The following is a 17,360-nucleotide window of genomic DNA, read 5'->3' on the forward strand; positions in this document are numbered from 1 at the left end:
TATCTCCAGTTCCTGAATCTGTGCTGACTGAACCTGACCCTTTGATCCACCAACTTCCCTGACTGAGTCACTCCCTCAATCCCGATTCAATGACCCAAGTATTTATAGAACCTGCAACATAGAACGATAAAGCACAGAAAGGTCATGATATCGGGCCAATCATAACTCTAAATTAAATTAATCCCTTCGGCCTGCCCTTGGTCCATATCCCTCCAATCCTTGCATATTCAGGATTCTGGGTAATCCAAGATAGAAGATTGGAAAAATTTCTGGCTGTAAGAGCTGCTCCTTTTTTTGAGGTATTTTAGGTTTTGGAGGTGATTTCCTCGAATCCCAGGAGCAGCAATTACTGTTTTATATGCTGTTCCATTGTTTTGGAACTTTGGAAAAAAAAAGTCAAAACAACAGCAGTTTTAAAAGGGAGAAGCGCAGACAAAGGAAGCACATAGTGAGGACAGTGCAGGAGAGAGAGAGAGAGAGAGAGAGAGAGAGAAAACCTGCACAGGTACTGCCTTTGCTGTTTTTGAATTCATGTGTCGCTGAACATCGGAGTGCATCTGGGAAAATTAACAAACAGTGAACTTCACAACTAATCTTGGAGGAACCGGTTTGGATGAAGTTCACAGCACAGAATCAGATAAGTTAATTGTTGTTTTAAGTTTGTCCAATAGAAAGGCTGCAGTAGTGAGTACAGTGGGTTCTTTCTTGATTATATATTTTTGGAGATAAGTCTCTTGATTAAACTTAAAATATAAGCCATAGCTCTTAATTTAACCTGGGGCAGTGTTTTGTAGAGGAATAAGACGGTGTTATTTTCTGGTTCTGGAGATTGCGAAGGAGCAAAAATGGCCTTTGCAGTGATATGTACTACTTGTCAGATGTGGGAGTTTAAAGAGAGTTTAAGGGTTACTGCGGATCATATCTGCCATAAATGCTGTTGGATGTGAATCTTATCAGATCGAGTGGATCAGTTGGAGAGACAGATAGAAGCGATGAGGAATTTGCAACAGCAACAGTATGTGATTGATGGCAGTTATAGGAAGGTGGGAATGTCTCAGATAAAGTCACATAGATGGGTTAACTCCAGGAAGGGTAAGAGAGGTAGGCAGCTAGTGCAGGAGTCTTTTATGGATATACCCATTTCAAACAGGTATGCTGTTTTGTAAAATGTAGGGGGTGATGGATTCTCAGGGGAACGTAGCACAAACAGCCAAGTTCCTGGTATTGAGACTGGCTTTAATGCAATGAGGGGTACGTCAGCTTCCAAGAGATCAATTGTGTTAGGGGATTCTGTAGTCAGAGGTACAGACAGACGTTTCTGTCACCAGCAGAGAAAAAGCAGAATGGTGTGTTGTTTCCCTGGCGCCAGGATCAAGGATGTCTCAGAGAGGGTGCAGAATGTTCTCACGGGGGAGAGGGGCCAGCAAGAGGTCATTGTCCACATTGGAACCAATGATATAGGAAGGGAAAACGTTGAGATTCTGAAGGGAGATTACAGAGAGTTAGGCAGAAATTTAAAAAGGAGGTCCTCAAGGGTAGCAATATCTGGATTACTCCCAGTGCTACGAGCTAGTGAGGGCAGGAATAGGAGGACAGAGCAGATGAATGCATGGCTGAGGAGCTGGTGTATGGGAGAAGGATTCACATTTTTGGATCATTGGAATCTCTTTTGGGGTAGAAGTGACCTGTACAAGAAGGACGGATTGCACCTAAATTGGGAGGGGACTAATATACTGGCAGGGAAATTTGCTAGAACTGCATTGGAGGATTTAAACTAGTAAAGTGGGGGGTGGGACCCAGGGAGATAATGAGGAAAGAGATCAGTCTGAGACTTGTTCAGTTGAGAACAGAAGCGAGTCAAACAGTCAGGCAGGCAGGGCCAAGGTAGGACTAATAAATTAAACTGCATTTATTTCAATGCAAGGGGCCTAATAGGGAAGGCAGATGAACTCAGGGCATGGTTAGGAACATGGGACTGGGATATCATAGCAATTACAGAAACATGGCTCAGGGATGGGCAGGACTGGCAGCTTAATGTTCCAGGTTACAAATGCAACAGGAAGGATAGAAAGGGAGGCAAGAGAGGAGGGGGAGTGGCATTTTTGATAAGGGATAGCATTACAGCTGTACTGAGGGAGGATATTCCTGGAAATACATCCAGGGAAGTTATTTGGGTGGAACTGAGAAATAAGAAAGGGATGATCACCTTATTGCGATTGTATTATAGACCCCCTAATAGTCAGAGGGAAATTGAGAAACAAACTTGTAAGGAGATGTTAGCTATCTGTAAGAATAATAGGGTAGTTATGGTAGGGGATTTAACTTTCCAAACATCGACTGGGACTAACATAGTGTTAAAGGTTTAGAAGGAGAGGAATTTCTTAAGTGCGTACAAGACAATTTTCTGATTCAGTATGTTGATGTACCTACGAGAGAAGGTGCGAAACTTGACTTAGTCTTGGGAAATAAGGCAGGGCAGGTGACTGAGGTGTCAGTGGGGGAGCACTTTGGGGCCAGCGTTTTAAAATTGCGATGGAAAAGGATAGACCAGCTCTAAAAATTGAAGTCCTAAATTGGAGAAAAGCCAATTTTGATGATATTAGGCAAGAACGTTTGAAAGCTGATTGGAGGCAGATGTTCGCAGGTAAAGGGACGGCTGGAAAATGGGAAGCATTCAGAAATGAGATAACAAGAATCCAGAGAACATATATTCCTGTCAGGGTGAAAGGGAAGGCTGGTAGGTATAGGGAATGCTGGATGACTAAAGAAATTGAGGGTTTGGTTAAGAAAAAGAAGGAAGCATATGTCAGGGATAGACAGGATAGATCGAGTGAATCCTTGGAAGAGTACAAAGGAAGTAGGAGTATACTTAAGAGGGAAATCAGGAGGGCAAAAAGGGGACATGAGATAGTGTTGGCAAATAGAATTAAGGAGAATCCAAAGGGTTTTTACAAATATATTAAGGACAAAAGGGTAACTAGGGAGAGAACAGGGCCCCTCAAAGATCAGCAAGGCAGCCTTTGTGTGGAGCCACAGAAAATGGGGGAGATACTAAATGAATATTTTGCATCAGTATTTACTGTGGAAAAGGATATGGAAGATATAGACTGTAGGGAAATAGATGGTGACATCTTGCAGAATGTCCACATAACAGAGGAGGGAGTGCTGGATGTCTTGAAACAGTTAAAGGTGGATAAATCCCCAGGACCTGACCAGGTGTACCCGAGAACTCTGTGGGAAGCTATAGAAGTGATTGCTGGGCCTCTTGCTGAGATATTTGTATCATCGATAGTCATAGGTGAGGTGCCGGAAGACTGGAGGTTGGCAAACATGGTGTCACTGTTTAAGAAGGGTGGTAAAGACAAGCCAGGGAACTATAGACCAGTGAGCCTGACCTCGGTGGTGGGCAAGTTGTTGGAGGGAATCCTGAGGGACAGTATGTATATGTATTTGGAAAGGCAAGAACTGATTAGGGATCGTCAAGATGGCTTTGTGTGTGGGAAATCATGTCTCACAAATTTGATTGAGTTTTTTGAAGAAGTAACAAAGAAGATTGATGAGGGCAGATTGATGATGTGATCTATATGGACTTCAGTAAGGCGTTTGACAAAGTTCCCCATGAGAGACTGATTAACAAGGTTAGATCTCATGGAATAAAGGGAGAACTAGCCATTTGGATACAGAACTAGCTCAAAGGTAGAAGACAGATGGTGGTGGAGGGTTATTTTTCAGACTGGAGGCCTGTGATCAGTGGAGTGCCACAAGGATCGGTGCTGGGTCCTCTACTTTTTATCATTTACATAAATGATTTGGATGCGAGCATAAGAGGTACAGTTAGTAAGTTTGCAGATGACACCAAAATTGGAGGTGTAGTAGACAGCAAAGAGGGTTACCTCAGATTACAACAGGATCTTGACCAGATGGGCCAATGGCCTGAGAAGTGGCAGATAGAGTTTAATTCAGATAAATGCGAGGTGCTGCATTTTGGGAAAGCAAATCTTAGCAGGACTTATACACGTAATGGTAAGGTCCTAGGGAGTATTGCTAAACAAAGAGACCTTGGCGTGCAGGTTCATAGCTCCCTGAAAGTGGAGTCGCAGGTAGATAGGATAGTGAAGAAAGCGTTTGATATGCTTTCCTTTATTGGTCAGAGTATTGAGTACAGGAGTTGGGAGGTCATCCTGTACAACCAGTTGTACAGGACACTGGTTAGGCCACTGTTGGAATATTGCGTGCAATTCTGGTCTCCTTCCTATTGGAAAGATGTTGTGAAACTTGAAAGGGTTCGGAAAAGATTTACAAGGATGTTGCCAGGGTTGGAGGATTTGAGCTATAGAGAGAGGCTGAACAGGCTTGGGCTGTTTTCCCTGGAGCGTCGGAGGCTGAGGGGTGACCTTATAGAGGTTTACAAAATTATGAGGGGCATGAATAGGATGAATAGACTAAGTCTTTTCCCTGGAGTCGGGGAGTCCAGAACTCGAGGGCATAGCTTTAGGGTGAGAGGGGAAAGATATAAAAGAGACCTAAGGGGCAACTTTTTCACGCAGAGAGTGGTACGTGGTGGAAGATGCCAGAAGATGTGGTGGAGGCTGGTACGATTGCAACATTTAAGAGACATTTGGATGGGTATATGAATAGGAAGGGTTTGGAGGGATATGGGCCGGGTGCTGGTACATTGGACTAGATTGGTTTGGGATATCTGGTCGGCATGGACAGATTGGACCAAAGGGTCTGTTTCCATGCTGTACATCTCTATGATTCTGTGATTCTATTTGCTTATTGAAAGCCCCTTAAACACTCCTATTTTATCAGCTCCACCACCACCCTTAACAATGTATTCCAGACTCCTACCACTCTCTGTGTAAGAAAACCTGCCCCTCACATCTCCTTTGAACTTTCCCCTTTCACCTTAAGTGCATGCCCTCTGGTTTTAGACATTTCAATTGTAGGAAAACGATCCTGACTGTCATCCCTATCTATGCATCTCATAATTTTATAGACTTCTATCAAATCTCCCCTCAGACTCCACCGCTTCAGAGAAACCAACCCGAGTTTTCCTCGACTCTCCGTATAGCTCATACCCTCTGATCCAATAAACCTCTTCTGCACCCTCTCCAAAGCCTCCACATCCTTCCTGTAATGTGGCAACCAGAATTAAATGCAATGCTCGTGTGGTCAAACCAAAATTTTATAAAGCTGCAAGATGACATCCCGACTCTTGTGCTCAATTCCCCGACTCTGCAACAATCAACAATCTCTTGCCAGCAGCTTTATGTCATCTTGCTGTCTCCATTGAAGTGACTCTGAGGACAAATATCAGGGATCGTCATTCAGATATAAGGAAGAGAACCACACATGGAATATTGGGCTCCATTCTTGGTCCCCTCATTATAGGAAGGGTGTGGAAGTTTTAGAGAGGGTACAGACGAGATTTACCAAGATGCTGTCTGGACTGGAGGGTATGTCTAATGGAGAATGGTTAAGGGAGCTAGGACTTTTCTCATTGGAGCGAAGAAGGTTGAGAGGTGACTTGATGGAGGTGTACAAGATGACAAGAGGCATGGATAGAGTGGATAGCCAGAGACATTTTCCCAGGGTGGAAATGGCTATCATGAGGGGACATAATTTGAAGGTGATTGGAAGAAGGTTTTGTGGAGATGTCAGAGGTAGGTTCTTTACTCAGAGAGTGGTGGATGTATGGAATGCACTGCCAGCAGTGGTAGTAGAGTCTGATTCATTAGGGACATTTAAGCGACTCTTGGATATGCACATGAAGATAGTACAATGAATGGTATGTAGGTTAGTCTAATCTTAAAGTAGGATAAAAGGTCGCCACAATTGTGCAGGGCCTGTACTGTGCTGCACCATTCTATGAAGTATGTCCTCCTCATTCCTTAATTAAAAATGAATTAACTGATGAGACCAATGGGGTCTTCCTTTCCCAAAACTGAGGGATAAGTCCATCACTTAGCGGCTGAGTCTAAAACAGCCTTTAATTTGCTGTAATTGACTATTAAACATTCCATGACACTGACCATCACTACCATTTGTGATGTACCAGATTCGGACAAAAAGCATTCGGTTCAGGACAACAACCTCTGGAATCATTCTAACATACAAAGGCAAATACATACAGATAGATCTCTTCTAACTTTTCCATCTTAGAAATTCTGTAACAACTTAATACTAACACTACACCCTACAGTTATTAACTTTTTATGGGATTCATTAGTTCTGCTAATGATCTCAGGTATGTTAATTTACAGTAGGTGCTCTTACTGGATGCAAACTTAGTATGATTGTAAGATAATATTTTGCCCGTAATTTTATTCAAAGCTTTAAATGTTTTTTAAGTAAATTACCGACTCCATTTAAATTACGGACTACCTGTGGGCTGCCAGAGAAAGTGGTTGAGGCAGTTACAACAGCAACATTTTAAAAACATTTGGATAGGTACATGGATGGGAAGGGTTTAGAGGGATATGGACCAAATGAGGGCAATTGGAACTGGCTGAATGGGCACCATGGTCAGCATGGACCAGTTTGGGCTGAAGGGACTTTTCCATGCTGTATTGCTCTACGACTCTATGACATACAAATCTTTAGGAATGGGCCAGCTAATTTTTTTCCAGCAATTATAGCCCTCTCTATTGCTGCTCCATTGCAGACAACGCAACCGAGTTTGGAATTTGTGAAATTGGTTGGAAATTGACAAATAGTGTTTTTGAGAAAGGAAAAGAAGGTGATTTTTCTTTGTTTAGTAGTAATCACAAAAAGAGACAGAAGCAACTGACTTTGTATTTTATTTAATTATATAAAATGATAATGCAGGTTTAGTTTCCCTCATGTTTCATTTCTCGCCATCTATCTGATTGTCCAGCATGAGGATATGGATACATTGGTTGTGAAAGCCTAAGGTTTCTTCACTCAAGTAACCGCTTCCCCTATAGTAGTGGGTGCAAGTAAATCATTGGCCCACAGAGGGTTGGCTAAAGTGTCCGGAAGAGAGTGCAGTCACTTTCACCATGCCCATGGGGAGGGGTGAATCTCAACACAATCCTTGTGTAGTGAGAAGTGGAATCACCTCATAAAGTCTCAGGTTGGAATAATGATCTCTGTGATTTTGGAGAGAAAAGAATCCAATGATTTTTATTGGGGTGATGGCCTCTTTAAGAACCAAGTTTTCTATGGAAGATTTTTTTTGGGAAAGTCAACTTGTTTACAGTACTTGATCATGTGACCCAGCCGCTGGGGCGTGGGGTGAGGGGGGGGGGGGGGGGTAAACAATAGTAAACTAAAAAGGGGTAAATGATTCATTTAAGTGGTTGAGAAATCATTGATAACTGAAACACTTTGCTGCAATGAGTTGGACTTCTGAGATAGCAAAGCTGAGAAGAGAGTGGTCATAGATGCAAGATTGCAAAATTAATATACATGAGAACCACCAAGGTGGCTAACTGAATATTCTATTTAGCCTCCAAATTATGAGAAACACAGATAGGGTTGACAGTCATAACCTTTTTCCCGGAGTTCAAATATCTAATACTAGGGAGCATGCATTTGAGGTGAGGGGGGAAAGTTCAAAGGAGAAGTAAGGGCAAGTGTTTTGCACAGAGAGTGGTGGGTGTCTGGAATACGCTGCCAGAGGTGGAGGCAGATACAATAACGGTTTTTAAGGGGCTTTTAGAAAAGCAAGGAATGAAGCAATATGGAACAAGGGCAGGATTAGTTTAATTTGGCGTCATGTTCGACACAACGCTATTGTACTGTCCTATGTTCCAGGTCCTATGTTGGACTGCAAATCTACAACTATGGGACAATTGGAGGCCATTTCAAGGGACATCCTCTCTAGAAGCAAGTGGAAAACCCAGTAAGTATGAAGTCTTACATGAATCTTTGAAACAGCAATCAGACAAAGTGGTTAATCTTCTCGGAGCTGATGAATGACTGACTTGTGTTTTTCTGGTCAAATGAGTGTAGAAGTAAATTTGACTGAAAAAGTTCAGCTGAGGGTGTAAGTAACAAATCTATAAATTCATAGAGAGGAAAGAACAAAAAGGAGAAAAATAATTTCTCTGCGGTAATTCAAAAACCTAGATTTTGTTTTAAATTGATGTTGTTTCTCTCACTACTTGTAAAAATATTTTGAAATGTTTTGTAGGCAAAAGATTGCTAACATAATACATTTATCTCTCAATCACTGTCACACATAAATTTTTAATTTACATCTGGCTGTTTCTATGGATACCCAACAATTATAATAAATTTTGTTAAGCTTATCTTTAAGTGAGCAGACTGCGCACTTAATGTACTTGAAGGGAGTGAAGTGTGAGTGAAATACCAATGACACAATGTTCTCAATATTATATTCAAGACGTTTAAATTTTTAAAAATATGCCGTCGCAATTTATTCAGTCTGTCTGAGATGTCTATGTGTTGGCTCCTTTAATTTATTGTCTGGCTAACAAAATAATTCAGATGATAAGAGGATAATGTATTGGGACACAGAATATTTGTGTTTTACTTTAATGCCAACAGTGAATTGCTGATTGAATTGAAAATGCAGTGGTGGCTTCAAATTTAATTTGCCTTCCAGTGACACAGTCACCCATTAGGAATCTACGTTTTTTGCCATCCTTGCATCTGCCAGAAGTGATGGGAATGCAGCCTCAGAATTCTGGTCAGATCAGAAGAGGTCATTTGCTGCACTTCTGTCAATAGATGGAACAAGCTGAAACCTTTTTGAATATTTAATTATGGGATGTGGGTGCTTTCCCATCATTGCCTTTGAAAAGGCAGTGGGTACCTATCTTCTTGAACTGCTGCTGCAGTCTACATAATGCGGTTACTCCCACAGTTCAGGGTGTTTCAGAATTTGACCCAGTGACAGTGAAGGAACAGCGACGTATGTCACAAAATTGTCACCGCACAGAAGAAGGCCATTTGGTCCATTGTGCCTGCACTGGTTCTATAAGCTAGTGCCAATGTCCTGCCTTGTTCCCATATTGCTGCACACGATCTATATCCAAATGACAATCCAATCCCTCTTGAATGCCTTCATTGAACCTGTCTACACCATATTTGCAAGCAGGTGCATTCCATCCAAGTCAGAATGGAGTATGGCTCAGAGGGGAACTTGCAGATGGTGGTGTTCCCACACACCTGCAGTCCTTGTCCCTCTAGGAGGCAGATGTTGATGCGTTTGGAAGATGTGGTCAAAAGAGCCTTGTACAGTGCACCCTGTAGATGGTACACTCTGCTGCCACTCTGCATCGGCGGTGAAAGGACTATATGTTGAAGACATAGGTTAAGGTGTAGATCAAGTGGATTACTTTGTGCTGGATATTGTTAAGCTTCTTGATTGCTCTTAGAGCCAGACCTATCCAAGTAAAGGTATTCCATCACACTGCTGACTCGCACATTGCAGATGATAGTCAGGTTTGAGGGAGTCAGGAGGTGAGCAACTCACTGCACAATTACCAATCACTGACATACTCTTGAAGCCATGATATTCATATGGCTGGCTCAGTTCAGTTTCTGATCAATAACCCCCAAGACACTAATAATCGGAGATTTAGCAATGAAAATGCCATAGGAAGATGGTGAGACTTTCTCTTGTTTGAGGTCATAGAGTCATAGAGATGTACAGCATGGAAACAGACCTTAAGGTACAACTCATCTTTGCCAACCAGATATCCCAACTGCCAGCCCCCAGCCCATATCCCTCCAAACACGTCCTTTTCATATATCCACCCAGATGCCTTTTAAATGTTGCAATTGTACTAGCCTCCATCACTTCCTCTGGCAGCTCAGTCCATACACGCACCACCCTCTGATTGAAAAAGTTGCTCCTTAGGTCTCTATTATATCTTTCCCGTCTCACCCTAAACCTATGCCTATTTGGCACTTGTGTGGAATAAATGCCACTTGCCAATTATTAGCCCAGGCCTGAATGATACCCAGTTCCTTTTGCACATGGGCCCAGCCTTCTCCTGGACCTGAATAGTCACAAATGCCATAGATTAAGATGTTGAGGATGGTTGGTCTTCGGACACTACCCGAAGGAATTCCAACAAGAATGTCTGGCTCTGGGATAATTGGCTTCCAACAAATACAAGCAAGTTTCTTTGTCTCAGTATGACTCCAACCAATGGAGAATGTTTCACTTCTGTTCCTGCTTGTACCAAGGCTGTAATGAGGTCAGAAGCAGAGTGGTCCCAGAAGAATCCAATCCAGTGACCAGGTTATAGCACAGCAAGTTTCTCATGATAGCACTGTTGATGAATCTCCTGTCACTTTGCTGATGATTGAGAGTAGACTAACAGGGTTTGGTTCTCCTGAGTTGGATTTGTCCTGTGTTTTGTGGACAGGACATACCTGGGCAATTTTTCATATTGCCAGGTGGATGCCATTGTTGTGGCTGCAGTGCAATAGCTTGGCTAGGAATGTCACATATTCTGGAAGACAAGTCTTCAGTCCAGTTGGCAGAACCCAGACTATCCTGTACAGAGTGTTCCTGGGAACGCAGCCGTTTCCCATCCTCTACACCCACCATATATAAAACCCATATTTGTCTCCTCAAAATGCTTCACAAATGTCAGATTCTCCCTCCTCAGGGTTTTCAATTGACAAAAATAATCACCCTTGGCAGTAATGTGAAACCAAAAGGTCAATCTCCTCCCTCTCCCTACTCTCCATATTGTTATTTCTAGGAATTTTACTGTCTTTATCAAAGTTTTACACATTCCTGATCTGTCGTGTTAAATACTTGGGAACCTAATTTCCATCAAACCTCCACTATCTAGCTCCAACTGATATATTTTCCGTATCATCTCACCATGTCTACTTAGAGATAGAGTTTTGATCTTTGAAGAAAAATAATATAGTTCATGCAAGGCTACTTCTTTATCAGAATGATCCAAGCAAAGTGAGGCATCCTCAAAAATCAAACCCCATCCACTCCAACGTTTTAAAATGAATTTTCAGCTCCTTATTGGCTTGTGTTGTGTTTACTTACGCACTCTCACACCGGGTCTGGGAAAATGGATAGTGGCTCTATTTATCCAAAGGTCTGCTACTAGACTGCTCAGCAGGCAGACTTGATGCAGAAGCTCAGCAACGATCACTGCAGGACACTATGGAAACAGTCCTGCACGCTGGACTGAGGATGTGTGGCTGTTTTGCCACACAGTCTGCATCCTGGTTACTTGCCCATTCAAATGTCACCTCAAAAAGAGATAGTACAACACAATTAACAAAAATCTGCTTATAAAATGGGGAAGGAATTAGTTAGAAGTTCCATCTACCATTCTGAACGGTTTCTTTGAGAAGCACCACAACTACCCTCTATACCTTTCACTCTGTTAGACTAGTTCCAGCCCACATAGACGTTCTGTCGAGGTGGTTCACAAAAGCAAAGGGCAATTATTGCATTGATACATCACCTCACTTATCTTAATTCGAGATCAAATGCATTTCTACATATTTATGTCCACATTTCAAGTTCTCTTCTCTATCAGTAAATCTGTAAAGGCCATCAGCAGCCTGTTATCATGGCTGAGAGGGACGATCATAGAATCCCTACAATTTGGAATCAGTCCTTTCAACCCATCAAGTCCACACCGAAACTCCAAACAGCACCTCACCCAGGTCCACCATCCCTCCAAAGAGAATCTCACCCAGTCCTCACTTTCCCCATGGCGAATCCACCTGGCCTGCACATCCCTGAGCAATTTAACATGGCCAATCCACCTGATCTGCACATCTTATGGGAGGAAATCCACATAGACACAGAGAGAACGTGCAAATTCCACACAGAAGTTGCCCAGGGGAGGAATTGAACCTGGTGTTTTGAGGAGCACTGCTCACCGCTGAACAACCGTGCTACCTATGGATGATGGATTTGTAATCCTTAGGGGTCTTCCTGCACAGATTCAACTGTGCCTATGCAAACTATGCTCCTGCAAACTATTCCTAAGCCTTCATTGGTACAGTGGTAGTGTGTCTACTGCTTAAGCCAATAGACTTAGGTTCAAGTTTTGCCTGCTCCAGTGGTATATAATAACAACGCTTCATGAGCAGGTCAGGGACAAATACCTATAAAGGCCATTAAGTAGTTGAAAGGTAGTTCAATTAGCAAATTGCATATTATAAAATATATTCCCTAACAATTAATAAACATGGTTGAGATGACAATCCCTCCCTTAATAAATTCTGGTTGAAACTCCCAAAGGCACAACTTTTCAATTAATCTTTGAAGCAGTGTTTTTCTTGTTTCTGCTGTTGCATGTTTTGAAGTTAAGCCAAATATACTTTCTCACTCAGCAAGCCAGTGGTGTGCTGTGTGGAGTTAACTTCTGACTGCCATGAGAAACTGTGTAATATTTACATGCAAAGTTTGGAAAGGAGACATCTGGGAAGTGAAACAATGTTATTGTACAGCAAAGCCAAATGCAAAAATACTTGGGAATAAATACAGCATTGTTAGCTTAATAAATAGGAATTCAAAACATTATCTTCCACAATATTATTCTGATGATTCTATCAGCAAAGCAAAGAACATAAATTCAATAACATTAACATCATCTGTCTAATAAAAAGTGGAAAAACAATTATTTGAAATAGAACATAGAACAATACAGCACAGAACAGGCCCTTCGGCCCACGATGTTGTGCCGAACATTTGTCCGAGCTTAAGCACCCATCCATGTACCTATCCAATTGCCACTTAAAGTTCGTCAATGATTCTGACTCTGCCACTCCCACAGGCAGCACTTTCCATGCCCCCACCACTCTCTGGGTAAAGAACCTACCCCTGACATCTCCCCTATACCTTCCACCCTTCACCTTAAATTTATGTCCCCTTGTAACACTCTGTTGTACCTGGGGAAAACGTTTCTGATTGTCTATCTATTCTGAAAATGTGTTGCTGGAAAAGCGCAGCAGGTCAGGCAGCATCCAGGGAACAGGAGAATCGAAACGTCGATTCTCCTGTTCCCTAGATGCTGCCTGACCTGCTGCACTTTTCCATCAACACATTTTCAGCTCTGATCTCCAGCATCTGCAGACCTCACTTTCTCCTCAAAGATTACTCTATCTATTCCCCTGATCATCTTATACACCTCTATCAAGTTACCCCTCATCCTTCTCCGTTCCAATGAGAAAAGGCCTAGCACGCTCAACCTATCCTCATACGACCTATTCTCCATTCCAGGCAACATCCTGGTAAATCTTCTCTGCACCCTCTCCAAAGCTTCCACATCTTTCCTAAAGTGAGGCGACCAGAACTGCACACAGTACTCCAAATGTGGCCTAACCAAAGTCCTGTACAGCTGTAACATCACTTCATGACTCTTGAATTCAATCCCTCTGCTAATGAACGCTAATACACCATAGGCCTTCTTACAAGCTCTATCCACCTGAGTGGCAACTTTCAAAGATTTATGAACATAAACCCCAAGATCCCTCTGCTCCTCCACCTTACTAAGAACCCTACCGTTAACCCTGTATTCTGCATTCTTATTTGTCCTTCCAAAATGGACAACCTCACACTTGGCAGGGTTGAACTCCATCTGCCACTCCTCAGCCCAGCTCTGCATCATATCTAAGTCCCTTTGCAGCCGACCACAGCCCTCCTCACTATCCACAACTCCACTAATCTTCGTATCATCTGCAAATTTACTGACCCACCCTTCGACTCCCTCTTCCAAGTCATTAATAAAAATTACAAACAGCAGAGGACCCAGAACTGATCCCTGTGGAACTACACTTGTAACTGGGCTCCAGGCTGAATATTTACCATCTACCACCACTCTCTGACTTCGACCGGTTAGCCAGTTTTCTATCCAACTGGCCACATTTCCCACTATCCCATGCCGCCTGACTTTCCGCATAAGCCTACCATGGGGAACCTTATCAAATGCCTTACTAAAATCCATGTATACTACATCCACTGCTTTACCCTCATCCACATGCTTGGTCACCTCCTCAAAGAATTCAATAAGACTTGTAAGGCAAGACCTACCCTTCACAAATCTTGGGAGGAGTCCTGTAGGGGTCTGAGTGACATGGTCTGTAGTGAGATTTATAGAAAACTCAGATGAGAAGTCCAGCGAGACCCATAAAGTCATAGAGATATGGAGACCTACAGTGCAGAGAAAGCCCATCAGCTCATCAAGTCTGTACCAGTCAAAAATGGCCACCTAACTATTCTAATCCCATTTTCCAACACATGGCCCCATGGCCTTGTATGCCTTGGCATCACAAGTGCAGATCTAAATAAGGGTTTCTCCCTCCACCCCCCTTACATGTAGATAGTTCCAGATTCCCACCAGATCTGAGTGAAAAGGTTTTTCCTCACATTCCTTTTAACCTCCTGCCCCTTATCTTAAATTTACACACACCCCCAGCCCAGTGATTATCCCTGTATGGAGGGGAAAGTCTTCTTCCTGTTTACCCTATCTATGTCCCTCATAATTTTATACATTTCAATTGTGTCCTGTCTCAAGCTCCTCTATACTGAGGAAACCAACCCCAGTCTGTCCAATCTTCCTTCATTCTGGAAACTCTCCAGCCCAGGCAACGCCCTGGTTAATCTCCTCTGCATCCTCTCCAGTGCAATCACATCCCTCCTATAATGTAGTTTCCAGATACTGGCTGTGGCCTAATGGATGTTTTCTTTTTTACACTTCCATCATAATCTCCCTGTTCTTATCTTTATACCTCTATGTCCATCCCAATGTCCACTGGGAGCATCTTTCATGACTTTTTTACAAGCGGTGTGCTGAGTTTCTCACAAGGTGGGGGTGAGTTGGCAATCAAGTAGGATTATTGCTTGTTCAATGCCTTCTTGATGTCTCAAAACATCTCATTAATACTCAGCCCTCTAGCTTACCAAACTCACCTCAAAGCAAACTGTCGAGAAAATCCAAGCTGGTGAATCAGCTCATTGCTTAATGAGAGTGACCTCCATGTTAAAGACCGGATGCCAACATCCTAGGGCATGCTCAATGGGCACTAGCCAAATGCACACTTTAGATCAAAGGCATCCAATGTCTACCAACCTCTAAGTAGTCCTATGACACTTCTCTGATCCACTTATTCCTGCACCTCAATGCTTCCCTTTAAGCTGCACTGATAACTCTCATTGTAATGACAAAGCAAGGATACTGCATTATCCACATCCAGCACATGGACTAGACCAGGGCCCTTCACATTCAGATTCAGAATCTATCTGGAGACTCACAGCATCCCTGTCTTGCATTGACTTGACTTGCCTTTTTCTACTTTGCCCAGAGATTCCATGTGGGCAGCGTGGTGGCTCAGTAGTCAGCACTGCTGCCTCACAGCACCAGGGACCTAGTTTTAACTCCATCCTTGGGTGATTGTTTGTGTGGAGTTTGCACACTCTCCCCATGTCTGCATAGGTTTCTGCTCGGTACTCCCTTTTCCTCCCAAGTCCAAAGATGTACAAGTCAGTTGGATTGGCCATGCTAAACAGCCCATAGTGACCAGGGATGTGTAGGCTAGTCAAGGGAAATACAGGGTTATAGGAATAGAGTAGGGGGATGGGTCTGGGTGGGATGATCTGCAAAGGGTCGATGTCAATTTGTTGGGCTGAATGGCCTGTTTCCACATTGCAAGGATTCTATTCTGCTGTTCTCTTCCAGGCTCATATTAGTTCAGGTGGTTAGCTTGTCTCTTATTAGAGATGGTCGTTATGAAGCATTTTCATGGCACAACCTTTACTTGCTACTTGTCAGCCATAGTCAAAAATGAGGACTGCAGATGCTGAACATTAGAGTCGAGAGTGCAGTGCTGGAAAAGCACAGCAGGTCAATCAGCATCTGAGGAGCAGGAGAATCGATGTTTCGGGCAAAAGCCCTTCATCAGGAATGAGGCCTGAGCCTGGACATTGTCCAGATCTTATTGCATTTGAACATGAACTGCTTCAGTAGCTGAGGAGTTACAAAGGATGCTGGACATTGTACAATCATTGTGAACATCCTCACCTCTGGCCTTACAATGGAGGGAAGGCTATTGGTGAAGCAGCTGAAGATGGTTGGGCCAACGATACTACTCTGAGGAATTCCTGCAGAGATGTCCTGGAGCTGACATGACTGACCTCCAACAACCACGACCATCGTTTTATGTTCAAGGTATGACTCCAGCCAGCGGTGACTTTGCCTCTGCTACCCATTGATTCTCAATATTCTGTAAATTTCAATGAGATGTGCCATCATTTTTCTAAACTCCATTGAGTACAGACTTAGAGTCCTCTTTAGATGACAAGTCCTTCATCCCCTTGTAAATTTCCTATAGACTTTTATTAAATACTAATTCCAAAGCTGCTCACATGGTCTGGTGTTGCCCGGAATGAGACTGTAGCAGCAAAGAAGGAAAAGTTATCTTTTTAATTTATCTTTCTTTATTTTTTCTTTTACTTTAAGTTAATGAGAATGGAGCCTGTGTATGGCAACAGTAAAAACTTTTCACTGTACTTTATATTGAATACACGTGATAAGAAATGAAGTCTGACCAGAAAATAAATTAAGGATATTTTACTACAGTGATGGCAAACTGTTGTTGTAATGTTTTCGTTAAAGGAATGTGGAACACACATAGAAATGCACCAACTGTTGTGAGTTTAAACTTAGCTAAATTTGAATGCTGTTTGAGTTAGAACCTGCTTCACACCCTCAGCTGTTTATCTGTTTTCCTCTGCAGTGCAACTAGCTTGCTTAGACACTGAGGTCACTCCAGCAGAGCATAAAATGTGGTGACAATGCTAACACGGGCAGTAAAAATATCCTTCCAGTCAGTGCCTCACATAATGCTCCTGGATGATCTGAGCAACATAGCCTGATAAATAATCAGTATGTTCTTGTGTTTCTTTTAACACACAAATGTCAGCACTTAATGGCAACAGAACAACTTATTTGGAGTTAAATTTGGCAGAATGTTAACTGTAACATTGTAGAGAGTTTAATTTATATACATATAATTTTCTGCCAGGTAATGTCCAAGTTTTGCAAATAGCTTGAGCATTTTGATTACATAATATTCTTGTTTCTTTCACAAACTGTGTTTTAATCTGAATGCAATGCAACACAAATGGGAGCAGACAGTGGTTTTCAATTGGAGTTTCGTTATTGATATATGAAAACCATGTCTTGTCCGGGTACGTTTGCTGATTTATTCAGCATTATTTTCTACTCTGTGATTGAGACGTGTGAGGTATTTCTGGTTGCATCACAGTGAGCACTGTTACTTCTTTCTGAAAAGCGCATTGTACTTGCCTCTTGAATGAAACCAAATGCACCATGACATGGTGTTAATGTCACTGGCCTGGTCATCCAGAA

General features: G+C 42.5%; 1 protein-coding gene across 11 annotated transcripts in view; it reads left to right on the forward strand.

Annotated features, from left to right (window-relative positions):
* LOC148149046 (uncharacterized) overlaps nt 1-17,360 on the forward strand; it is a 186,457-nt gene that overhangs the window by 89,826 nt on the left and 79,271 nt on the right. For all 11 annotated transcript variants that reach the window (XR_015758529.1, XR_015758532.1, XR_015758531.1 and 8 more), the window contains one exon: nt 7,783-7,870. Coding sequence is in view for 6 of the 11 variants with exons in the window: in XM_087991629.1 (XP_087847755.1) it covers nt 7,783-7,870 (88 nt within the window). In the remaining 5 variants the exon portion in view is untranslated. The remainder of the gene's footprint in view (nt 1-7,782; nt 7,871-17,360) is intronic.

The sequence above is a fragment of the Chiloscyllium plagiosum genome, unplaced genomic scaffold (genome assembly GCF_037043375.1).
Source record: "Chiloscyllium plagiosum isolate Xiang-an unplaced genomic scaffold, Cpla_swu_hap1 HiC_scaffold_10, whole genome shotgun sequence".
NCBI classification, from domain to species: domain Eukaryota; kingdom Metazoa; phylum Chordata; class Chondrichthyes; order Orectolobiformes; family Hemiscylliidae; genus Chiloscyllium; species Chiloscyllium plagiosum.